This window comes from Narcine bancroftii, chromosome 3 (assembly GCF_036971445.1).
Source record: "Narcine bancroftii isolate sNarBan1 chromosome 3, sNarBan1.hap1, whole genome shotgun sequence".
In the NCBI taxonomy this organism is placed as follows: domain Eukaryota; kingdom Metazoa; phylum Chordata; class Chondrichthyes; order Torpediniformes; family Narcinidae; genus Narcine; species Narcine bancroftii.
Window position 1 is genome coordinate 336,950,406 of NC_091471.1, and position 26,893 is coordinate 336,977,298.

Sequence of the window (26,893 nt, forward strand, 5' to 3'; positions counted from 1 at the left end):
AGATGGATAGGCAGCTTGATCCCAGCCCTCTCCAGTGATGTGGCATTCCAGCATTTGGCTGCTTTCAAATATTTCTGTGAATTGTAATAATTCTTCCACCTTTCTATGCCTATCTTCTAGAGACCTGTTAATTCTCAGTTATACAGTTTCCTTCCTTCTAAACTTCAAATTTGTCTGCCTGTCCCGCATCGGACTTGTCAGCCACAAACGAGCCTGCAGCTGACGTGGACTTTTTACCCCCTCCATAAATCTTCGTCCGCGAAGCCAAGCCAAAGAAGAAGAAACTTCAAATTTCCACCTTTGTCGGAAACAAAACAATTTAAAATATGCTAAACTATGCAGGTGTCAATGCCATATTTGTTACAGTAACTACCTTCTTGATTCTTTTTTTCTCTTGTAACTACAATGCAAGTTTCTTCTCTTATGCACTGCCCTCCACTTGCTACGCGATGGCTAATGTGGAACGTCGATTTTTTCACAGTTGGGCCAAAAGGTGCTTTTTGGGCTGGATGAGAAGGTAGCTTGGCAGGTGATGTGGTGAAGGATCACAGGCCAGGGAATCCCAAGGGTTACCCAAGACTCAAGAGCAGGTCATCTGGCCCAAAGACTATTCCATCTTTGAATGAGATCATGGCTTTGGACTTGACTCCACCTCCCATGCCTTTTCCCATATCTGTTAATTTTCCCTATCCTTTAAAAATCTATATCCTAAATACCATTAAACAAATCTACCTCTACTGCTTACTTGGTCAGAAAATTTTACAGATTTGCTATTTGCTGGGAGAGGCAGTTCCTCCTCATCTCTGTTTTTAAATCTATTTCCCCAGAATCTTGAGCCTATGTCCCTAGTTCTAGTCTCATCTGCTAGTGGAAACAATTTTTCTGCTTCTTTTACCCATTTCTTAATGTATTTATTGCAAGGAAATTTTGAGAACATCCTTGAATCTTTTCTCACATCAAAGCTTGGGAATAGTGAATGTTTTTGGAGTCTGATGTGAGGCGATGTAGTATAATTAAAGGAAAGTTGACCTGGGAGAGGTCAGTAGCATTGATTCACTCATTCTGCCTGTGGATTTGGAAGATATTGTAGAGGTAGACTCTCCAGTGTTTTGAGGTGCCTGGTGTAGTTAACTGAAACCTTAAAAGGATGTGGGAGGGCAAGGAATTCTGCTGGGCAGACCATGAGTTTTATGCACAACATTTGAGTCTTCTCAGATAACCAAAGATTTATTTATCAATGGCTCTCGAGATTCAGAATGATTAATAGCTTTTTGGGGCTAGTAAGGTTATGCTTTGAAATTATCTAGTTGAGGGACTGGTCTAAATCTTATTCATGCCTGATTATCTACCCATTGCAGTCTCTTTCCCCCCCCCCCCCCCCCCAGCAAATATATGTGGACAGTGATCAGGAGCAAGAATCCAGGCAATCATTTCACTATCTAAAAGGAGGCTCATTGCTAACCCCCACCAAGTTTAACTGCTGTAGGTCCAGCTCGAGTCTTTCCAGCACACCTTCTTGCTGGATAACATTTACTCAACCATGAGCTGTCTCATTTTACTTTTTAATCCTCACACTGAGGACGATGTGGTTAACAAGTGAACACACTAATTACCACAGAGAATAAAGTCCTGGAATCATAGTTTTCATTCTCCCTTGGTTTTTAACTAATTCCAACCAGAAAATGTAATGATCTCCTGTTACATACTGAATTCTTGGAAATATTAGCCCCTCAAATAACTTTATTAATGTAAGCGATGGGGATAGCTTGCTGAGACATTGAAACAGCTTAGTTTAAACTACTTTCATCTTGTAGTATCCAGCAAAGTTTAAACTACTTTCATCTTGTAGTATCCAGCAATCTTTATTCTTCATCAAACCAGATGCCAACCATCACCAACAACTGCATTTTAATTGGTTTAAAGTGAACCTGTACATGAAAAATTCTTCTGTTGTCAATTGCAGATTTCATTTCTGTTTTAAGAGATTTTATTCATGTTTCTATGACTGACTAAGGACACCGTAATAGGATTGTGGTAAAGTACAATTTTTGGTAGAGCCATCCTACAATATGCTGTCAACTTAATGTAATTGTATCAGGTTTTTTACTAAGCATTTTCCATCTGATTTTCAGATTGGAACTTGCAAAGTTGTATCATGAAACAATCATCTTTGATACTGATATTACAATTACTCAGCCATGTTTAGCATTTGGGGCAGATTCTTTGCAAGAGTGTTGAATTCCAGCTAAATATGCATGCATCTCTAAAGGATGGAATTGGGTAAAAACAAAATGAAAATGAACTATCCTCTGTATTGAGTAGTTATTATGCTCTACATACATACTGAAACTGCATATTGCTACAGGTGACCAGAAAGGACTGACGTAGCTAGACATCATGTGGTGGAGGTCAGTCATTGACTTATGCCAATTCATGTCAAATTGGACAAATATTTACCCAGGATTGGTGCAAGCAGCTATTTGTGTATAGAAGCTTGGTGAAACATACTTGGCTTGTTGGCTGCAATTTACTGCTTTTTCATTATTGGTGTTTCTTTGTACCAGCTACTGGTTCCCTGCTGGACTGTGAGTTTTATATAATATATACAAAACCTTTTAAATTAGGCTGCAAGAGTTTTGCGTGCTTGTTGTATTTTATTTTGAAACTCAGCCTTAAATTTGAGTGGTATCACATGTCATTTCTATACATTTCTTTCCATAAATAAAGATGAACAACTTTTGGAAATAATGAATATTGAAAGGTCTGTGTGTCTGTGTGTCCATTTACACAACGCTCTTTGAATTAAATAATGGCTAATTGCATTAGAGCTCCATTTAATGACAGAAGATGCAGAGTTCTCCACTTCAGTATTTTTCAACAACTCAGTCCGTCTCAACCTTTTTCTTTCTACTCACATCCCACTTTAAGTAATCTCTGTGCCATCGGTGCTCTGTGATTATTAGTAAGGGATTGCTTGATGTGGGTGGGAAGAAAAAGTTTGAAAACCACTGTTTTAATCGTACCTCATTGACTCGTTATGTGCAGGGTTTCATAACTCCAAAGGAAATGGACCATTGACAATATTTCAATCACAATTGGGTCGAGAGCAGTGATTCTCAATCTTCCCTTCCCACTCATATACTAATCACAGAGCACCAATGGCATAGAGATTACTCAAAGTGGTATGTGAGTGGAAAAGAGGTTGAGAACCACTAACCTAGATGCTGCATTTTTCCACCAGCAGGTATAGTTGGTCTGTATTTAAAGAGCCTATGTTTTTGGTGCCCGTGCATTTTTTAAAACAATGGATTCATTTCTGCTCCAGTTCTAACTTAGAATTTTTTTAAAAGGCACTCATCCAAAATTACAAATAGATCATTTCACATTTCTCTGAATGATCATTCTGGTCATTGCATTAATGAAAACAGTCAGAGAGAATGAACAAAGGTTATGAGGAAGGACAGGTAGTGCAAATACTAATAGTGGAGACGAGCCTGGCAGAGCAGGCTGCTTTGTGATTTCTTTCTTCCTGAACCATATCATCCTGTACAAGGAGACACAGCCCTGGACACTATCTTGTTTTTTATGCCTCTTTAGTCACCTCTTCCAGGCACAGAAAAGTCTTTGTACTTAAAAGATTACCTCTCGATTTTAGTTAACTTCACAAATATTTCACCACCAGACACATTTTTCTTCCTGATTTGCTATTTCTGAATGACCACTCTAAAAACTCCAACCACTCACCTCAAAGCACTTTCTCATTCAACTACAGAATGTGAAATAGCAACAATTCATCCCTTTCCACTGTCCAAGGACCCAAAATGTATTTCCAGGTGACCCACAATCCATCAGCAGCTCTTCCACTGTGGTGCATTCAGTGTTGTAGAAAACTAACATATATCGGGTTCTTGGGAGAGCATCTTCAGTTTTCGATTTTCATTCTCTTGTGATATCTCTTAATAGTATTAACAATTAAAACTACATTTAAAGCAGGGGGTCTCCAATGTGGTTGATATCGACCCCTGGGGGTCAATGGGACAGTAAAGGGTTGATTGAACTTTTGCAGTGGAAAGCAGGGGCAGGTCATTGTAAAATAATGGCAGTGGTGGCCAATCTCTCGTGAGAACGGGTCTTGGTGGTCGCCCTGTTGTAATTGGTTTCAGCCTTTGAATAAATTGAGAACAAACAAGATGGACTGAGCGTAGAAAATGTGTTCTTTGTACCTTTGGTAGTGCCATCACCCCCTCCATCCATTGCTCCCCACCCCCATCCAGTGCCCAGATTCCGTACCTGGGTGGGGGTTTGATGGTCTAAAAAGTTTGGGGGAGCCCTGATTTAAAGAGTACAGAAAAATTAAATGGTTGAGAAAAAGAACCATAGAGGGATTGATAGAATTCACTGCAGCTGCAAGCTTGTGACCTGAAGATGGTGGCTGCCTATTCAATACCAAGGTTCAGGAGATTTTCTTGGACCTAGAAAGAGGATCCAGTTGTGATGTGTTAGAGAAAGCAAGGATAAGGGCAGAGAGCGTGGGATCCAAATTTAAGCAAAACCACAAAGGCCATGTTTGGATTAATACCTAAGCCACATATAAACTGGCATAGGGTCAGAGATCAGACTGTGTGGGATCAAAAGGTTTTAGTTCTTGAACATTAGGACAAGGGGAACTGGCATTTGTATGGATTTCTAGGGATATGGATAAAATTATAAACTAAATAGTTGGGGATAGTTTGGGTGATGGAGAATTTAGATTTTGGAGAAAGCACAAGGAAATGTTCTAAACATTTAGATGTGCAGCATGGAAACAGGCCCTTCTAGCCCAGGAGGCCATGCCCCAAAACACACCAATTAACCTATGATCTGTGAATGTTTTAAGAGTGGGAGGAAATCCCACTGTAATAGCATTCAGCTACTCTATGCAAACTTTGCCATGTCATGGGCAAAATGCCACAAACTCAACTGGGGATGATCGGACTATTTTAAACCTGGTTTTGTTTATTAGGACATGATTACTTTTCATTCTTGCAGTAGAGATCCTTTGAGGAAAAAGTGAACAAAACAGAAATTAACAGACTGAGTGACAAACGGGCTGAAAACCAGGGCCTGAAACTCAAAGATATGAAGGAAAAGTTGGCTAAAATGCATTGCAAAAATTAATGTTACTATAGTAGATAAATGGTGGTAGACATTTAAGGAATTATTTTATAATGCTTTAGCTACTTTAAAGAACAACATGAAAGCAGATGCACCCGTAGCTAACTAAAGTTAATGTTAGGCGTAGATTGACTCGATGCTGCAAGCTTATTTTGAAACTCAGAATGGGTCGAAATTTTAAGTTAGGATTCTTTTACAGTAAATGATTAGGAAGGCAACTGGAATATTGGCTCCCAAAAAACAAATTCAGCAGGTTGGGCAGCATCCAGAGAAATAAACCATGTATCTTTCAGGTACAACTTTGGTGCCCATTTAATTCACCTCCAGATCTCATCTCAGGCTTGATCCAGAGAATGACTGGCATTAAATTCCAGAGTGGGTTATCAAGGCTTCAGCAAGTCTGTAAAACTAAAGTTATTGTGTATCAAGGGGGAAAACATAATGATTGGTGTCAGACTGCACAAAGGAATTTGGTGGTCACCAGCCATCATCCCTCCCCCAAGACATCAGTGCAAGAGTTTCTCAAAGCAATTCCATCACAGGGTCAGAAGTGGATATCTTTAATCATTGCAATGTTGAAAGTCATTTGTAAATCCTCAGCTAATGAAGTAATCCATGCCTGAACATAGCAAAACATACATAACATTTAGGCATGGGATATTAATTGGCAAGTAACATATGCAGCACAAAAGTGCCAGACAATAGTTATTTGCAAAACTATAAACATTTTAATATTCAATGGCATTAACATCAATCAGTCCGTCTTCAAGAACATTCTTGTGATCACCATTGATTCAATTGGACCAGCCACTTAAATACTGTAGCTACAAGGCTGGGTATTCTATAGTGAGTAAATCACTTCATGACACTGGAACATAGGAAGTAGGAACAGGAGTAGGCCAAAAATGGCCCATCGAGCCTGCTCCGCCATTCAATACGATCATGGCTGATCTAATTTACGACCTAACGCCACCTACCTGCCTTCTCTCCATATCCCCCAATTCCTCTATCATGTAAAAATTTATCTAACCGAATTTTAAATATGTTTAATGAAGCGGCCTCAACCACTTCCCTGGTTAGAGAATTCCAAACATTCACTACTCTCTGGGAAAAACTATTTTTCCTCATCTCTGTCCTAAATTTACTCCCCTGAATCTTGAGACTGTGTCCTCTCGTTTTAGTTTCCCCGGCCTGCTCAAAAAACCTTCCTACATCTATCCTATCCATACCCTTCATAATCCTATATGTTTCTATAAGATCTCCTCTCATTCTTCTGAACTCGAGCGAATACAATCCTGCAAAACTTCTCCATCATTTACAAGGCACCAAACAGTTTTGCTAGCCTGGATGAGTGCAGCTCCAAAAACAACACCATCCAGGAAATTACTGTTTCCCTTGATAGCCACCCCACCCACTCATCCATCTACAATTTTCTATTACTCCCAACAGCCACAGGAGGATCGAACCACCCTATTTGTGGGAGCAGAAACCACGTATGCACTTCATGAACAATGAACTCCAAGGCATCAGAGCAGATCACCAACTTAAGAAAAAACTCATTAATTTCCTTTTCAAAACTTCAGACAAGTGTGAAGTATTACACACAAGAATAAAACTATACAGTACAGTGATAAGTTTTGAGTAACATTCACGAGTAGACCCAACAATGCAGACCATCAATTCTAACTAATAGGTGGAAAAACTAAACGAATAAAAGACTGAGGAAATTACAATGAAACTGTAGACTACTCTGGGCATACTGCATTGAGCAATATATATGAATATATGTGGGCATAGGCACGCAAAACTTTGTTATTTAAGAGACTTTATATTCTGGAATGTGTGCATCTGAGAGTACTTGAGTGTGTTTGAGCTGAATTAAGCAGTCAAAGCAATGCAATGTTAATTCACCTGCACTGCGCCGCGGCAAACTCAAGAAGGGCTCACTAACAAATCATAAAACTTATTCTGTGACTTCAGCAATTCTTTATTCTGCAGACATGACTTCAATAATATGGATCAGAAGTGGCTGCAACACAAATTCAGCATTTCTCATTGTTCTCTTCCCAGACTCATCATCTAGCCAGTGGTTCCCGACTGGTGGGCCTCAGCATATTTCCATGTATGTTCTTTCAAATTTTTAAATAAAATTCTTTAAATTAAATAAAGATGTTTCTTGCAGAGTTGTCTTTGACTTGAAAATATTGCTCAGACATTCCCACTAGTGAGCCATGGCATGTTAGGCCAGAAACCAGGTGGGCCTTAGACTGAAAAAGGATGAGTATCACTGATTCCTAGAGGTTAGGATGCAGAAAGTGTCCGTCTCTTCTCCAGCATGAACTATATTCCTTCTCCAACAATGTTGAAGGACTAACTGGTTGCAAATTAATATCAAAAGACAGCATTACATGGAGACAGAAAGCACCCTCTTATACCGCACCTCATAGCAGTAAGAACATATTAAACAGAATCCAGATTCCACTACTTGATCCCTTAAGTTGTTAAGGTTGCCATTGATTGAATAGGAGTGGCACTGATAAATTTATCCCATTTAATTTAAAATAGTGGTGAAAGATCAAAAAGAATGCACAATTCCAATTGACAATCTCCCCACGGAAACCTATTCAATCATTACATTTTTTGAGGGCAGAAATTCTATATTTGAGGTGCAGTGAATTCAGAACTCTACATGAATGCTCACAGACAACATTCAGACGTGGTGCAAAAATATTTTATTGCTGACATATGCAAAGTTAGGTGGTGCGTTATTTACTGTGTATTTACAATCACAAAACAGCAGTTTCTATGACTGAAAAGGGAGCAAGGTTAGCACATTTAAATAAATACAGAGCCTGCCACTGGCAGAAACTACAAAGCTACCCAATATTCCCTCTCCCTCACTCAACAAGATGACACCCATTCTGCACTTTCAGGTTTAAAAAAAAACTGTCTCCAGATCCTATCATTCATTGACTTTATTAATTTTTGAAAACAGCATCCTTTTGGTAGGCCAGTGAGACTGAAATATGAAACTATCAAACGACACAATACATTCCTTCACATCACTTGTCGCTTTCAAGATAGTGTAAATTCATTTACTCAAACAACATACCATTAGTACCTTGTAAATCAGTTATAGTCATTTGGATTACATCTGCAGTGGAATCTTTTCTAAAGCAATGGTTGCTATTAAAAGGTGAACGTCAAAAGTTCTTTTTTTAGTTCATTTATTTCCTACAATATTAAATCATGACTAAACACAAATTGAAAGGCTACATTCTTGTTTCTGCCTGCTCTTATGGTCATTCCTTTTTTTGATGAATTTTCAAAATTACTTGAGCAACTCTCAGAATGTAATGCAGGTCTTACAGGGCTTGCGTTGTACAGGAGTGACCAACAATGCGAGAAGAGTAAGGAAATTGCAAGTGTTGCCCAAAAGCTCGGTAAGTTACGCTTTTGGTTCAATATCTGAATATAGACTAGTGTCAATTGAAGATTAACAATACAAGTTGTTTATACACTTGACATATTCTGGTAGCACCTTTAAAACTTCAGTCTACAGTCACTTTAATACAGATATAGGATCCTCACAAGCAGCTGTAGAAACGGCACAAATAACAGTATCAAAATGAATAATGCTTCAAAAATCACTGCTAATCCTTCTGTTCTAAAAAATATTTTAAAAGTTCCAAAATTTAGATACAATCCTCAATAATGGGCAGACAAAATGTTATGGAGGGCAGAGTTTTAATTAGATTTATATTTTTATTTTGTTGGGGGAGTAGAAATGTGGATAAGAGAGGGTATTTTGCAGATCAGGAAAATGGTATACTGTCTTAAATTTGTACCTTCTCCAAATATTCAAACATCCAAATCAAGCTTCAATTTTCAGTCCAATAAAGACAAATGAAAATACACAAGCATCCCTCTCTTGCGGTTATATACAAGTAGTGTCTTCCATATTTTCTAGAAAGGTTTTTTTTTCCATTTGTTTACACAGTAGCTTATACAGCAGTGTATATAAATCAGCTTTACAGACTGTGAGGGACACAAAACCCCAAACATCGAAACAAAGCTAATCCCTACATAGTATTTACAGTAAAAGATTGCAATAAGATTAGTTGTAGCATCTGCAGTGCATGGAATTTAAAGTAAATGCTATAACTTTACAATAATAATCTATGGGAAAATAGGTGTGCGAGGGTCATGTGTGTGTGTGTGTGTGTTTGTGTATTTTTTTAAAATACGACTAGTTTTATCATTGCCGGGCAGCTCAAAATCTTCCATTAGAGGTCATATTCGACTGTAGTTCACAGAAAAGGCCTCATACAATCAAAGGAGCTTTTAAAATTCCTTTGTCTCCTTGTTTTCAAATAGGTGAAATCTCTGCTGAACTGTAAGACCTTCTTTAAGGCTCTGTGAATGAAAAGCAGGAAAAACAAATCAGTTAACAAAATGACCAATAAAAAAAAATCAAATAATTTGATAGTTCATTTCATTGCTGTACAACTATCATTGATTTTACATCTAGATTCAAAGTTATCAAAAATAAGCATGTTTAAGTTTTAATTACAATATCATAAAATGCCAAAGCATTCTGAAATCAATCATTTGCAACGACTAATTATTTTTACAGCTAATTTTCCACAGGTAATTATTTGTGAATAAAGCCTACTTTAGATGGACAATGCAACAGGATTACATTTCACATTTAACATTAGACTACACAACCAATGAACAGTTAGTTATTTTACCATACATGCAATACAAGGCACAGAAAGGGCAAATAAAAGCTGCAATTAAAATAGATACCACACAACTGCAACAAAATAGACATGTCTTTGCTTGATAATGGTCCATTTTACATTTAATAGATAGTTTTTGTTGCAACTCAGTAGAACACATGATCTATACAATTCAATCTCATTGGAAAAGTTGGACACAATCCAACCAAAACTCCAGAACTGCAACTCTGGCGTAAAGTGAAGTATTAATCAAATGTTAAAAAAGGACAATGTGTTCTTGGCAAAAGCCAGACTAAATTTAAAAAGAAAATTAAATTTTAAATTTAGACACAGCCCGGTAAAAAGCCCTTTCGGCCCATTACCTTAACCCCTGATAAGTTTTGAATGGTGGTAAGGAATCGGAGCACCTGGAGGAAACCCACATAGACAAGAGGAGAATGTACAAATTTAGTGTGGAAATTAAACATTTTCTTAGGATTTGCTCTCAGCTGGCGGCAGCAAAACACTATTATCACAATATTCCCCACAGTGTTTGAAACGAGATAAAGCTGATTCTACAATGGGCCAATATGCCTCAATTTCAAACACAAAGCTAAAACTTCTTCATCAGAAATCCTTCTGGCTACTTTTACAACGAGATCCAATTATAAATGAACAATTTCTTGCTGGGGGGTAGCATAAGATTCGGTTGGAGAAATTTTCAAAATGTGATATAAACCAACACATATCCCAATCCTCTGGCAGATTTGATTGGATGTGTCGTTTAAAAACTGGTGCCATAAATAAAGCAAGAAAATAAATATCCTGTAATTCAGGTAGATATGATGCAGACAATTATTACAAGTTAGCTTGATTCTCGAGCTATTTCAGGTGTGTAGCTTTAGCTTACTTATATCATAATGCATTGGAATACTTAAACTTGCAGGGCTCCTTTATCACTGATCATTTTAAAAACAGGTGTGGCTATTGCGTGGATTATAATATCAAAAGATTTGGTGACTTTGTTAACTCACTGCATACTAGAATATTCGGACAAAGTATACTCCTTAACACTTCCATATTTTGCTCCAGTCTTGAAAAGTCCATACCACTGCCTGGTTGGTAATTTAACCATCACACAAGCTGCAGTTTTGTGGTTCAAGGCAACAAAATGTTAAGACAACATGAAGAGAAAGAGCTTCTTTTAAAAAAAAAACAGGTGATGCTTAGTGGAGTGAAACATTCTGTGCAAGACAATGACACAAATTGCAAGGTTTAATTCTGCATCACTGTTTTGAATAAGCATGCATAAAACAAACACATTCATACACCCACAGTTTTCAGTCACTGCAGTATAGCACTCCATTGATTTGGAAAACTAGTGGAAATAAACAACATTTGTAACATAAAAAACACAAAAGCCGAGTGAATTTACTAAACCTCCTAATGCTGTTGTTTGTTACTACATTAATTTGGATGTTGTTACATTTCATGAACATGTGAACACAACAAGGAATAGGTTAACCAGCCCCTTTAATGAGCTCATCTTAATACCATCTACCTGTTTTGTCTCTAGCTCTTAACAAGTTTGGCAACCATAATTTATTGATCTCACATTGGAAATTACTAAGAAAGCCAAGTTCTATTGTTTTTTTTAGTGCTGAATGTGTCATTTCTAGAAGTGGACCTGAATGAGATGAACATTATGAGGGGTTAAAAGTAGGGCAAGATGCAAGATTCTTTCCCTCAGCAGAGGTGAATAAAATCAGAAAGTACGGTTAAGATAAGGGGTAGAAGTTTAGAGGGGATCTGAGGAAGAATCTTCTCACCCGGAGGGTGGTTAGAGTCTGAGTTCACTGCCTGAGGGGGTGATGGGGAGAGATTCAAGTACTTGAATCACCAAGGTATGGAAGGCTATTGGCCAAATGCTGGAAAATGGGATTTATACAGATGATTGGTGTATATGTGCAAGCAAGAACCCTTTTCTGTGCCGTACGATACTATGATCACAACTTCCCTTAATTGTTTGAAACCACTTGCATTCAAAATAACAAACAAAAAACATAATTTACACAATTATTCTTCCAATAAAAGCTACAGAATTTTTAACTTTTGAATACTTTCAATTATTGGGACTCTGCTATATCACATAAACTTGCTGGTAATGTGGTCTTGCAAAATTTTAAGAAGTTCTACAAAAAATTCAAATTTTGGGGTCATCTTGCTTGTAGACACAGCAATGAGAGATTTAATTTCACACAGGCCAAAGCAGAGACCAAGAAACAAATCGAAACAGATTCCAGTGGATGCCCACACACAAAAACAGCCCAACTCCCACGGTGACATGCCTTGACTCAGTGACAATAACCAATGGTGTGGTGGTTTACCTAAAGGGAAGATGTCAATCACCAGGTAGCTCTAGCTGTCCCATGCCACCTCTTTACTCACAAACTAAAGGACGACGAAGGGGAGCAAAATGGAACAAGGAAGATTAGAAAACAAAGCATCACCATTAACCCATGAAAGTTAGACTTTGATTTCCAGCTAGATTTCACCCAGAAGTAAACAGGATATCTCAAAGGGTGGTTAGTCCACATGAATTCTTCCTGCAACTTGATCTGAGTAGCATTATTCTCTCCTTTCATCATTAAAAATAGCTCAAAAATAGACCATCAACTTTTTGTTTTCTCTCTTTTCAGTAAATGCATTAATGTCTGGCCAACATTGACCATGCACAGCATATGGCATCTTGAGTGAGACAAATAAAGCTTTATAATGGCCTCAAAATGGGAAAATATGTGATTTTTAACTTGGTTTTACACCTCTTTGGAAGTAGGACTCCACTAAAAAGTTATTATTTTCAACTTTCATATTTGCATCCCAAACAATGTGCGCAACCCTACACAAGAGGAAGCCAACTGATTTTCACAATACAGTTCTACAACTGCCTTCTGTTATGCATCAGGTGACTGATACTCCTGCTGACTTTCTCTTTATTGGAATCCCTGATCCAATGCCACTGGTTGTCTTAACAAGATAGTGATTCTATCCATAGGGATCATGCCAAAAGCAGAATTTTAAATAGTACAGCCTTTTACAAGATAGTACCTGACTCTTAATAAAACAAAAAAAATCTTCTGGATTTTCCAGTACAGCTGCCTAACCTTTTATCCGGGATTCCGAAAACCGGCACTTTTTTCGGTAGACATCTGCTCATCAAAGATGGAGTTTGGTGCCAAACATGACCCGTTGCGACCCTTGCTCAACTCCCATGTATCCTGTCGCATTCCACATCGATAATTTGCGGTATCATCACCGAATAAGTGGCCCTTCATGACACGCACTGTCACTAATTAGTGCAATGATCGCTTTATAAGAGCAACTCCCTGTCAGGCGCCGTCGCTGATTAATGCGTTTGTTACTTTATAAGAGCCCCTCCCTGTCGAGCATCATTGCCACCCACCCTCCCAGTCAACACTACCAGTTGGAAGCCTATGGACATGGCAAAGAGAGCTCCAGAGTCCCATATGGGTAGCAGAGAGATGCAGAAAAGGAAGCGTCTTGCATTATTGATTGCTCAGGTGGAGTTATTGCAGAAGCTTGATAGTCTGTGAGGTCTGAGTTGTAATGTGCGTTTACTGCATTTGCACCGTTTGAGATGTCTGAGTCAATTTTATTTTTAAGATTTACTTTAAAATAAAAAAAATATGCTAGCGATATTATGGACTTTATTTATCTAAATTCATTTAACACCCCACGCCCCCTGTTTTCTGCGATTTTGAAACCACATTTGCTTAAAGGGACTGCATTTTAAAATGATTCCGAAATCCAAAAGATTCCAAACAACGGCAGGTGTCTGGTCCCGACGATCCCAGATAAAAGGTATTATCATTCAAAAAAGTTGTGCATCTGCAAGAGAATCTGCCTTCAGTAGGGAATAACACTGGGGAAAAATAGATTTTATTTAATTATATATATTTTACACACTGAAAAACGCTTTTTGCAGAATATTGAAATAATTACTTGTCAGGGTCAATGATAAAATATGGTTTCCCTCAGCTATTTCCATGATGCTGAGTTCTCCACATTTGAGCTGCTACTACAAATCATAAATTTCACACAAAGGATGTGGTTGATGAAAACTATATCTGTTGTTATTTGTTAAGTGCATTTTATAAAATAAAAATCAATGACCTAAGCTACAGCAAACAATGAGCTACTGGAGGAACTCATCGGATCAGACAGCATCCATGGGTAGAAATGGTCAGTCAACATTTTGGGTTGGGACCCTTTCTTAGTCTAAAGTAATTGCTGTTATCACAAAAAGTGCAAAACCTGTCTCTCCATCTCCCCCCTCATCTCCATCCAGGACCACAAACCGATCTTCCAAATGAGGCAGAGCTAGATTTGCGCATCGCCTGACTTAGGCGGCACGGTTAGCGCAACGCTGTTACAGCACCAGCGAGAAGGACAGGGGTTTGAGTCCCGCATTCTCTGTAAGGAGTTTGTTTCCAGTGTCTGCTTGGGTTTCCTCCGGGTGCTGCAGTTTCCATCCACTGTTCATCTGCATTTTCAGGGAGTAGGTTAATTGAATATAATTGGACGACACGGGCACATGGGTTGAAAGGGTCTGTTATTGTACTAAACACATCTAAATTTAACCTGATCTACTGCATTTGGTGTACCTCCCTCTTCACCATCAGAGACCAAACCCAGATTGGATGACCACTTTGCGGAATATCTGCACACCAGGTCTACGCTTAAGCTTCCTGTAGTCAACCATTTTAAATCTTCCAACAGTTCCTACACAGATATATTCGTCCTCGACCTCGCATGTTGTCAGAGAGTGATCAAACGTAAACTTGCAGAACAAAATATTCCTCCTGGGCATTCTTAAACCTAATGGTTTGGGCATCATTTTTCCAATTTTAGGCAGCCCCCACCACCATTTCTGTATCTTCTTTACCTACTGCTGTTTTTACTTTTCTTTTTAACTCCATGCACTCACCACAACTCTATGGTCTCTTTCTGTCTCTCCATTTCTCCCATCTTCCCTCTGATAACCTATCATCTTTTAGCTCCTCAGCTTCTTCCCTCACCCCCTTCACTTACAAAATATTGCCGCCCCTTCTTCACTTTAGTCTTGATAGAGGATCCTACCCAAAATGCTGACTGACCATTTCTACCCCTGGATGCTGCCTCATCAGCTGAGTTCCTCCAGTAGCTCATTGTTTGCTCAAGATTCTAGCATCTGCTATTTTTGTTTCTCAAGTGATATAAACTTGTCAATCACACTAAAATGAGAAAACACACCGTTTATTGGAGATGAGATTTTAAAAACTGTGCAGCAAATGAAGTTTTGGATTTTTTATTCCACAAGTATTCCGGAAATCATCCCAAAATATTTAAACATTTGTCCCGGTATTTAAAATTGCATGCGTGTGTGTACCACGGCCTGGAGAAATGCTGTTTCGTTGGGTTGTGCAAGTACAGTCAGATGATAATAAACTTGAACTTGAAAGGTTCTTGTTTGTGCGCAAACTAAAAGCCTTCGAGTGAGTGCACATACCACCAGAAAGGTTAAAGCATTGCAATAAAAACAGCATAGCTTTGTGGAATACAAGTGGTTATTTTTATGAATGCTGGTTAACTTACTATAAATGAAAACAATCAAGAGTCTAATTCCATCCAACATCTTATAGAGGCCATTGATGGAATAGATGATTAAAACATGGACTGCTGTTTCTTTTACACCATTGAAATTAGTAGTCACATGAGAGGTAAACAATGTCCCTTCATTTCTGCTACTTCCATTCAGGGTTGTGGGTTCGAGCCTGAACTTGGAAACTATATGGTTTACAAAATGTCCAGGCTGTAATTAAGTGCTGAATTTGTCATCACAGCGATTTGAAACAATCTTGGGAGTTATTTCAGCAGTTTTTCACCTGCTTATTTCTGGATAAAAAGTAACAGGACACATCTGCATTTTCAGGACCTGACCACAGCAAATCATTTCCTTCCATTGCATGTCCAGTGGCTTGAGATCCATGTTGAATTAAATTTAAAACCCTTAGATTTTCTTGTGGATGGAGTTCGGATTTGCCCGTCAGTTCTGATGATTTGAAATTATTATTAAGATGTAGACATTTCCTCTTCTCCCTGAAGAGTCCATTTGTATAATTAGTGCCCGAGTGTCTTAGTAAGATCTTCAAAGGTACAAACTAGTTTGTAGTTACACCCACATTATAAACTACCTTGTGGTAATATTGAAAATTGAAAAGAGGTTTCGAGCGAATACGAATGGCAACATTAACACATTTACTTAAGCACTCAAAATTGATGGCTATGTTTGAGGCTAAATTGTATTAGGGAAAGAGATGTTGAAGAAACGGAAACTTACCTTTGATCTCAGAGTTCGATCCGCTCGTTTTGCTGCCGCTGCCATCTTTAGGATATCAGGATTACTCTTTGATTTCATTATATCTGAGGAAAAATGTATTTCAAATTTCAAAACGAGCAAGCCGGTTTCTCCAAGGCGAAACAAATAGAAGTTCAAAACTACTTGTATTCTTCAAAATGTCTCTACTATGGCAAATGTGCTTTATACTGTGCCAGACACAATGGTAAAAGTACTTTCTCCATACCCTTGATAAACAATGTAATACTATGACAGAGCAGATGTAAATAGAATCATTTTAATATCTTTCCAATGTCGCATATGCCCAAGTATAAGTGTTACCAAGTAAATATAGGAATGTATTTAAATTATGCAGTAACAACATTTACATATTGTAGTAATAAACAAATTTCCCTTTCAAGTTGCATATCTTCTGTTTACTGCAGAAGGCAAAAGTCCAACCATCTTTAAACTTATTCAAAAGCAAGTATTATTGAGGGGCTATTTAATTGGAATTAAGAGTTCTTCTGCCAGCAGAGATAATAATTAAGAATGCAAAGGATGGAATACTTTCTCTTCTAGTGTTCTCATAATTACGGAGCCACCCAAATGCACTTCAGTACAAATTAGTACCAATTATGATCAAACATGGGGTTTCTCTGATAAGCATCTATTGAAAGGAAAGTGAAATCAATTCAGCTTTGAGAATATTTATTTTCTTTCTTTGGCTTGGCTTCGCGGACGAAGATTTATGGAGGGGGGGTAAATGTCCACATCAGCTGCAGGCTCGTTTGTAGCTGACAAGTCCGATGCGGGACAGGCAGACACGGTTGCAGCGGTTGCAGGGGAAAATGGGTGGGTTGGGGTTGGGTGTTGGGTTTTTCCTCCTTTGCCTTTTGTCAGTGCGGTCTTCTTCAAAGGAGGTTGCTGCCCGCCGAACTGTGAGGCGCCAAGATGCACGGTTTGAGGCGAGATCAGCCCACTGGCGGTGGTCAATGTGGCAGGCACCAACAGATTTCTTTAGGCAGTCCTTGTACCTTTTATTTATTTTAAATTAAAGCTATACTCAGTACATATTCAAGTTTCAGTTGACTCAAATCCAAATCTGCAATATCAAATTCATTCAATATCAATGAATGCAATCTTCTAGTCTCAAACCATTTTCCTTGAAGGCTGATCCCATGATCAACCAGTGTGTAAAGAACACAAAGTGATGGTTCTTCACTGAAACAATAATTTACTTTTAAAATCAGCAGTAAAAGCTTGGGCAATTAGTTCTGACTCTTGTGTTGGCTGTACCATATCTGCTGTGCTCTCCTTCATCCATGGGCTGTTCTCCCAGTGCTTCCTGTGCCAGTTGCAGCTGCTCCTTCAGTCGGTTTATGTCACGCTCTGATTTAGCCTTAACGATACTTAGCTCCGTATAGATGTCCTTGTACTTATCTGTAGCATATTTTTTATCCTGCAGAGAACAAATGTACTTATTAAAGCCTTGATAACAGTCGATATTACTTAGATTACATTCTAAGTAACAAAAAATGTTGAAACACAAGGATAGCAGCTTCAACTTCCAGGCTCCCAGTTATTCTTCCAATTAATACAGGTTTCATATTTCCACAGCCGCCATCTTGACACTCAGCATTGAAGGAAATCTGGGCCTTCTATTCCAGTATCAGACTGAATTACTATGGAATTATTGGTGAGAGTAAGAACATTCCATCAAACATTCAAAACATTCTCTGACCTAAAGCCCTATTTTTTTTTCTCACTTTCAATCTCATCCTATTGGAACAAGTTTTGTTAATAAAATGAAGATAAATAAGGGGAAATAAACTTTATTTTAAACTGATATCAAGTGCCACAGATGAACAAATTAGTTGCATTTCAGCCCTTGTTCCATAAAATCAAATAGGTATTTTCTGAATGATCAGAGACGTAGGGTGTCGTGAATACCATATTGGTTAGCACAACACTATTACAGCTCCAGCGACCCGGTTTCAAATCCAGCCTGGCCCCTGAATGTAAGGAGCTTGTGACCTACATGGGTTTCCTCCAACACTCCAAAGTCAAAGGGTTGATAGGTTAATTCAGGAGTGGCCAATCTATAGCCACTGTGCCTGTTGCCCATTTTTAAGTGGCCCAGGGTAAATTTTAAAAATAAAATGGAATTTTAGTTAATCTTAGAACAATCTCTACCAGTCAATTGCACTGTATGAACATTGCACTCCTGGATTTCAACACCAGATGTCGGTGCCACTTTGAACTATTAGTCCAACATTTGCAATGTTACTCGTCTATTGAGTGTTTACCTCAGTTAAAAATTTACCTTATTTTAAAAAAAACTCAGTTAAAATTTTTTTACCTCAGTTGATTAAACAAAGTGGAACTGAAAAGACAGAAAATATCAAGGGAAGGCCAAAAACTTCAGACACAGCAAGTCAAGGGAAAGTGTGTTTGTTTGATCTGTAAGGAATCAGTTAATTTTAATAGCCTGCCTTTAATAGCCTACCTGCAGACTTACACATTCCATATAATCATTAAGGTGGACACTTGGGCCACGAACTGTATTCACGGAGAGTTGTGGAGGAAGCCTTGTCCCTTTCTTGATCTTTTCTCCTGTTCTTATTTTGCACTACTTTTTGAATGAGTTTTATTGTATTCATTTAAATTGAAGAGCAGCCTACTGTATTATCTGAGCACATCAATTCTGTAATGTCAACAGTTAAACCTTTCATTCGTGTCATATAGTTATTTTGATAGAAAATTAATTGTCAATGGCACAGGGAATGTCTGGATTAAAAACACCATTTTTCTTGCAGTGTAAAAACTGCGGGGCTTAATATTGTTTGGCCCTTGATGCCTTATGTTTTTCTATCTGTGACCCACACCAAAACTATTTGGCCACCCCTGTGTTAATTGGTCAAGTGTCAGTATGGGATTGTGGGTTGGAAGGGCATGTTATCATGCTGTATCATCAAATTAAATAAAAATAAAAATTGGTAATTAAGCTTAAGTAGAATTATAAAACTGACTGAATTCTATTTACTCTGCTTGCTTTAATTGCTCAGACTGTGTGGACCTGGCCTGTTATCTAGACTCAATGCTGATTATATCAACACATCCATCCTAATTCTTTTTGGATGTGGAAACTTGAATGAACTGACCCTTCACATTTGACAGGTTGCAGTGAGGCAAAGACAGCTCCATACTATTCATCCTCAGGCCTAGCTCCTAATTGTCCTGGTGCTCATTCATTACTGCCAAAGATTATAGAGCACTTTCCTGATAGTCAGAAACATTTTTTTTTTTAAAGTTTGATAGATTTAAATAATTAAAACAACAAAATATTAAAAATGCAAAATAAAGGATTTAATTAAAACATATCAAAACACCAATAAGTAATTAAAAACTGTTATAGAGTCACTATTTTAACACCATCCCTCCCTGGCATAAAACTGAAGCTGCAAAGTGTATCCAGAGCCTATCTTCAGAAACGTGAGTCAGTGAAGCAGCGGACAGGTCTGAACCATCAGCCTGTACAATTCATCACTATTACAGGGGATATTTTCTGTAGTGGCACTAGATGGCACTAAACAACAATAGGCTGTCAATCTTTTGTAATGTGAACACTAACATTATAGAATTTCCTAGCGCTATCAAGCCAATTTCACACCAACCACATATTCCAGCAGTTGAACTCAATTAGTATCTATTCTGTTTCTGCCCCTGTAATGGATTATAAATATTGGGAGGAATTTTGGTAAGATACATTTTAAAACAGATCTTATTTGAAAGACTGAAGAATTCATATTCAGTAACATTGCAGGATCTTTGGAGACTTTTATGCACATTTCACAAGGAAGTGCTAATTGAAATGTGTCATGAAATGAAAGACCATTGTTTGGAGGAGACAAACTGGCTGTTAAAAAGTACTTACAGTGTGCTCACAGAAAGGTCACTCCTGGGTTTTGTTTATCTAAGACAACAGCTTGACCAAGAAGAACTCCTGTTGTTTGCTGAAGTAGATGGGGGTTTTGCAAGTGAGAGAGTCCCATGGGCTTTCTAGCAGTCTCAGTTGGAGAGAGAGAGAGAGGGAGAGAAGACAAGTGCTATCTGTCTGATGTTTCTCTAGGAATAAGTGGAACAGAAAGGAACTCTGTGGTGGTAGCCTGAAGAAAGAGATTACCATCTGGAAAACCCTGATGGAGCAAGTTTCATCAGCGAGATCTTGAGGTGACTAATGGTGGTACCTCAGATGTGGAAATCCTGGAACAACAAATCTCTCTCTGCAAACCCTACAAGAACCTTCCTGAGTGGTAAACATTTACCTTTCGAGCACCAAAGCCTGGTGAACTTTATACATGTTAAATTCTGTGCACAATATAAAAATTACCTGCATCCAGAGAACTTGGAAGAAGGAGAAGTGAGATTGAACTGTGAACCAAATAACCTTTCTTAAATTTACACACACATTACATACACATGCGCTTAGAATTAGAAGGGGGTTAATTTGGGTTAGTTAAGTATAGAGGTGTTAAAGTTTGATTCTGTTTTCATGTTTAAAGTTGATTAAAGACAACTTTTGTTTTAAAAACCACTTGTCTTGGTGAATGTCTGTTGCTGCTGGGTTTTGGGGTCCTTTGGGCTCATAACATACCAAACTGCTAAATATACCATACTCCTAACTACAAAAGCAACCATTATTAGACCTAATGAACAGTACAAGAACAGTTAGTCTTGACACAGAGGTGATGTAATATACAAGTAGCACAAACAAGTGATCTTAGAATAAGGAAGAGACATCTGGGACAGTCAGCTACCAAGGCCTGGTCTGGAGGAACATTTACATACATGGGAAATTTCTGGATCTGACTCGAGTCTCTGGTAACTTCCAAAAACTATTTAGACGGAAGAAAGGAACCCACATTCCTGATCCAGGTCCCTCTCATCTTCACACTTGCGTCTCACTAATTGGCCGTTCAGTGTCCTGGGATAGGAATGGGGGAGAGAAAGGGCTGTATGGCCAGCTGCATGCATGGAGCATTCATGGAGGGGTTTCTCTGCTGCACAGCATTCTGGGAAGTCAGGTCCGTCATTGCTTTTTCCCAGTCTTTATAAATTGTGCACTTATAGCACTACCAATTTTCCCATGCTGTTTAAAAATTGTCCACTATTGCTATTTATTTCCCCTCTCTCCTGCTGTGACTTTCCCACAGTAAAGTTTATATTTTCATTTTAATCTTTTCTTCCTTCACTTTTCAGGCACTCATGCAAAAACTTGGGTCACTTCAATCTCACAATGCAATTACCCGTTTCACACTTGTCTGATTGCAATATTGGTGCCTTCAGACGCCTGGGATTGTACTAGGGGTCGAGGCCACCAATCCCCGGCGTGAGATGACGTCATCTGACGCTGACATTGAGCTGATTTTGCTTTCACACCTGACACTTTAAAGGCCAATTGGCGGTAAATTCCTCGGGATTACTTGGAAGTATGAATGTGCATTCTGTCGGGGCAGAACCAGTCACTGAAGATTTTAAAAAGTAGCCACTATTCTCTGTAGATTCCATCTACTTAGAAACAGCAGGAAAGAAATTTTGTTCTGACTACACTCAAAAATTTTGGTTTTTGGTGTTTCTGTTCAATGGTTTATATACTCTCCCCTTTGTTTTCACACTAGTGCAAACAGTTATGCACAATTTATAATTTTATGCCTGAATTAATGGATCTCATTGTAAGATAAATACAGTAAAATCCCTGGCATTTGGAATTCAAGCAAAAGGCAGCTTAAAAAAAAAGGAAAATAAATTAAAAAAAAAGAATAAATTCATAGGCGAAAATAAACATTTAAAATTGTTAAAATAAATGTTCTCTGAAGTAACACATAAACCTTTGGTGAAAATGGTAGCAAATATTCAGCTAGCGGAGGGCCTTGGTCATACTTTGATCAAAGGAGTTGTTTGAATAAAGTTGTGTGAAACAGTAATGGCCTCGCCCAAGATGAAGAGCTGGTTGATGCTGCTCATTTTTTGGGGGGTGACTCTTTCAAAGTGCCTCCTATCCTTATCTGTGTTTAGTAAGGGTCAGAGACTTTAATCTGTAAACTTGGAGGATGAGGGTGTTTAATGATCTATAATGTTAACGTTAGTCTTTCAAGCAGGTCTGGAGGGGGAGGAACCTGCAGAGGCAGCGACAGTTTTATGTTTTCAAAGAATGTGACTGAAAATAAGTAAAATGCTTTAAGATTTATGTATTCATGCAAGTGAAATTTGTTCGGTGTAAGTATAATATTTTTGTCTTTTAAACTGTTTATTCTTAATGCAGATGTATTAGTTAGACATTCTAAGAGCAAGTGAAGCAACCAATCGCCAAAGATGCCAGATAACAGGGTTTTTACTCTATTAATAATATTCATTTTTGCTTTCAAAGGAAAATGCAGTCACTTCAAAGAAGAAATAAATGATAAAATTACAAGGGCAGCTGGCATTTTTGCATGCATTCAGAATTGGGAGCCTCAGACAATTTTTTTCCTCAACTTCTCTTGGCTGCAGTCTCCATCCTTTATCAAGTTTTAACACGAATGATTTCAGAAAGGAGCAACTGTAAATAAGGATGATATCACAGTTTCAGATGCCAGCTTAAAGTTTTGAATGTTCTATCCAGTTCTACTGATGTTGTTTCTCTTGCAATAGGTGAAGACCAGTTTTTTTAAAAACTGAACTGTAAATGCAAGTTGTCAAGTTCAACAGTCTGACAGGTCTGAGAGTTTGCGAAGTTGCACAAAATCATCAAAATGAAGGAAAATTAAAGCAAATGTCATGAGGGTAAAAAGCAGCATTTAACACTCCAAGAATCAGATTTCTTTCTTTAAAAAAGTGAATATGGAATTCCTGGGGAGCAGGAGTAAAACTACAAGAATTCCAGTTAATGAGGAAGCTGACTTTACTTTTGCAAAACTCTTTGCACCCCTGATTCCAGCATGAAACCCACAATTTGAGAGCTTATTTTTAAGTGCTGAGAAATTAATGAGGAATACTGGCTCTTGCCTGGGGCTATCTGTAATGATGCAAAGCTCCCTCTCAGAAGTCAGAAGTCCTTTGTAGGATTATGCACATTTATATATACATTAGATGTGCATTCTTTTTCATTTTTATTAACATTTCATAATATACACAGCATAAGGAGAATATACATAACACAATTAAAATGTTATGTCCAAGTCTAGTAGAATAAGTATCATATATAAATTACAAAGAGTGAAAATGTGACATAATTCTCCTTACAAAGAAAATAGAGACAAAAAAAATAGAGATAAAGAAATAATTAGATACTTTTTAAAAACCAACTGATCTACTAAAAAAATTCTAACCAAACTTAATAGAGTATGAATTGGAGCAATCTTTTCATTTCAGTTTATTTGATTGATAATAATGAAAACTAATCTTCTTGACATTAAACACCATGTGGAAAAATGAATGTAGTGTTTTTTTACTTGAGACTAATCACTATCTCTGCACCACATATGGTCTTTCTCCCTGGGACAAAACATCCATAAAAAAAAACAAACATTAAGGTTCCATGGGCCGGCTCAGAACAAAAAAACCAGAGACATTATTTGATAGAGCTTTTCCCTTTTCATCATCCTGCACTGCAAAACATTATTATAAGAAAAAGTAGCATATTCACTTAAAACAATACCTTGAAGGGCTCAGGCCTGAAAAGTGGGTTATATAACTTTACCTTTTATGGACACCTGCTGAGTTCCTCCAGATTTTTGTTACACTCAAAGTAATGAATTGATTTATTTGTAGATCAGGTTGTCATAAATTTGACACAATCTGTACTGAGTAAGCCGATTTCACCTGGGGCAGAATCTGGAATTATAGTGCCAGATTCTTAGGAAGAAGGATAGGTTTAAGTGGATCAATGCTGTACTGCCTGATTGATAATCCTGGAAGTGCTATAGTGGATATCACATGAAGGCAGGCTGTTGATTATTTGGAAATAATAGCTGAATAATTTGCTGCCATTTACCATATAGATGCTCATTTGAAGAATTACTAAAGGCCAGATGGCATTCTAAACTCGAGTCACCACTTTCAGGACAGGTAGAAAATAAAGAGAGAGTGAAATAATTTGAAAAAGCCATTTATTGCAACAAAAACAAATAAAAAGCCACTATCAAGAATTGAAAGAGTGAGGAGAATACTTACACGATGAGAGGTCTGCAGTTCATCTTTCAGCGAATTAATTTCCTGTTTTAGGTATTGTATTTCTGATTCCTTAACCCTCAGTAACACCTGAGCAGATGAGATGCACTTGTATTAAATATCAGAATATTTTAGTACATCCTACAAAGCAAATTAAGCTTGATAATTTTACTATTGAGAAGCTATTGTTCTAAATTTGCACTCATGTTTAAAAAATTTTTTCATACCAGAATGCAATGAAAAAGAATGAAATTGGGTCCTTTCTTTACCATAATGTGGACTGCAGTTATCGTGTTTGTATTACACTCCTGTTCGGCTCCGAATCATGGGTCCTCTACCGGCACCACCTACGGCTCCTAGAACGCTTCCACCAGCGTTGTCTCCGCTCCATCCTCAACATCCATTGGAGCGCTCACACCCCTAACGTCGAGGTACTCGAGATGGCAGAGGTCGACAGCATCGAGTCCACGCTGCTGAAGATCCAGCTGCGCTGGATGGGTCACGTCTCCAGAATGGAGGACCATCGCCTTCCCAAGATCGTATTATATGGCGAGCTCTCCACTGGCCACCGTGACAGAGGTGCACCAAAGAAAAGGTACAAGGACTGCCTAAAGAAATCTCTTGGTGCCTGCCACATTGACCACCGCCAGTGGGCTGATAACGCCTCAAACCGTGCATCTTGGCGCCTCACAGTTTGGCGGGCAGCAGCCTCCTTTGAAGAAGACCGCAGAGCCCACCTCACTGACAAAAGGCAAAGGAGGAAAAACCCAACACCCAACCCCAACCAACCAATTTTCCCTTGCAACCGCTGCAATCGTGTCTGCCTGTCCCGCATCGGACTGGTCAGCCACAAACGAGCCTGCAGCTGACGTGGACTTTTTTACCCCCTCCATAAATCTTCGTCCGCGAAGCCAAGCCAAAGATTTTTTTTTAACACACACATTGAGGACTGAAGAATAACATTTCATCCAGTTGTCCTTTACAATTGTATGATAAAAAAAAACAAACTCATCTTGAAGATGTATTTTACTGCTTTACAAAATTTAATTTCTTTTGACGATTTCTTTATGTTATAGAGATGGAATGCACATTTGCCTGGTCCTGAATTCCCACAGACCCTCCAACATTAATCATTTCATTGTTCAACTGATCTGTTCACTTCGTCCAAATCTTGATGATCTTTTCCAGCACTTTCAATCCTGAACGACTAGAGCGTCTGATGACATCATTCAAACACAAAATAATATCACATAATTCTTAATATTGAAAGTATTCTGAAGATACCAAACCTCAGGTCTTCATAAGTAGGAGCTGTCCAGTATAGCAATCTGATATAAAGAAAAATCATAACTGAGTACAACTTACAACTAATGTTAAAATGGACGGGTACCTCTAGTTCATATACTTCTTTGCCTTGTGAAAGAGTAGGAGCATCACTCCCATTATCACTGGTCATCATTGTTCTCAGCCTTGTTATCTCTGCAGCTAAACGATTATTCAGCTCCTATTAGGAACAATAAAGCTCAATGTGACACGAGGGTAAATACTCAATATTTTAAACAAGAGGGAGGACAGCAAATCGAAATACTACTTTGCCTTAGTATTTGCAATAGAAGCTTTGCAAATCAGATTATCTCAAGCCCCAATTTATGGATCGAAGTTCATAAAAGCAAATTGTTAATAATGAGAAAAATAATAGGTAATTGGCTATAAATACCCAAAATCAAATGCATGCAATCTTAGCATTTTAAAAGAAGCAGATGAGAACACTGCAAATATTGTCACGGTAACTTTCCATTCCTTTAGGTTGAAAAATTGGACATTTTACATTATTTAAGATAGGGGAAAAAAGAAACCAAGCAATTAGCCAAATCCGCTGTATGGAGATGATTAGATTTTCTAACCAGTAATGGAGCGAAACATATGTTAAAGAAAAATTCAGTTGATCACTAAGTACAAGAATGGAATTGTAAAGGGCAAGTCAAGAATGCTAAACCCAATTGGGCTGTTTTGTGCATGACCTAGTCCACTGCCTGGACATGCTGTCAGCTATGCCCAGCCCTATGCACTTACCTTTCCTGGATACAGGCCAAATGAGCTGACTTTCTCCAAGAGTGAGTAAAGTGCAGGTGGAGAACCTCTAAGGCCAAGCCTCAGAATTGCTCTAATAATCCAAAAGCTTTTGAACTTTGAAATATCTCTGATGATCACACATTGAAAACTACATAAATTGTTTTAATAATTAAAATAATTAGAAACACTTTGAAATACTTCCAAATAATTATCATGTTCATGACATCATTTCCACTGACTTCCAGAATGCATTTGATGCCTCGAAGAAACAGCTGAATTTAAATGAAAAGTCATAAATTGAAGGCTAAGAAACTGGATGAGAATGTTAGACAAG

At 38.1% G+C, this 26,893-nt stretch overlaps 2 protein-coding genes across 3 annotated transcripts in view; one reads left to right on the forward strand and one right to left on the reverse strand.

Annotated features, from left to right (window-relative positions):
• Positions 1-17,970, forward strand: part of LOC138759275 (serine-rich adhesin for platelets-like) — a 75,688-nt gene extending 57,718 nt beyond the window's left edge. Inside the window, exon 6 of the mRNA XM_069929431.1 lies at positions 17,896-17,970. The gene's annotated coding sequence lies outside the window, so the exon portion shown is untranslated. The remainder of the gene's footprint in view (positions 1-17,895) is intronic.
• Positions 7,868-26,893, reverse strand: part of LOC138759274 (putative leucine-rich repeat-containing protein DDB_G0290503) — a 257,041-nt gene continuing 238,015 nt past the window's right edge. The window contains exons 20-25 of one of the 2 annotated variants that reach the window (XM_069929428.1): positions 25,877-25,990; positions 24,490-24,576; positions 17,575-17,737; positions 16,279-16,361; positions 12,266-12,329; positions 9,487-9,570 (exon numbers count right to left, since the gene is read on the reverse strand). In XM_069929428.1, coding sequence (XP_069785529.1) covers positions 12,297-12,329; positions 16,279-16,361; positions 17,575-17,737; positions 24,490-24,576; positions 25,877-25,990 — 480 coding nt within the window. In that variant the 3' untranslated portion in view covers positions 9,487-9,570; positions 12,266-12,296. Of the gene's footprint in view, positions 9,571-12,265; positions 12,330-16,278; positions 16,362-17,574; positions 17,738-24,489; positions 24,577-25,876; positions 25,991-26,893 lie in introns of both variants that reach the window. The other variant, XM_069929427.1, reaches the window with a different exon arrangement.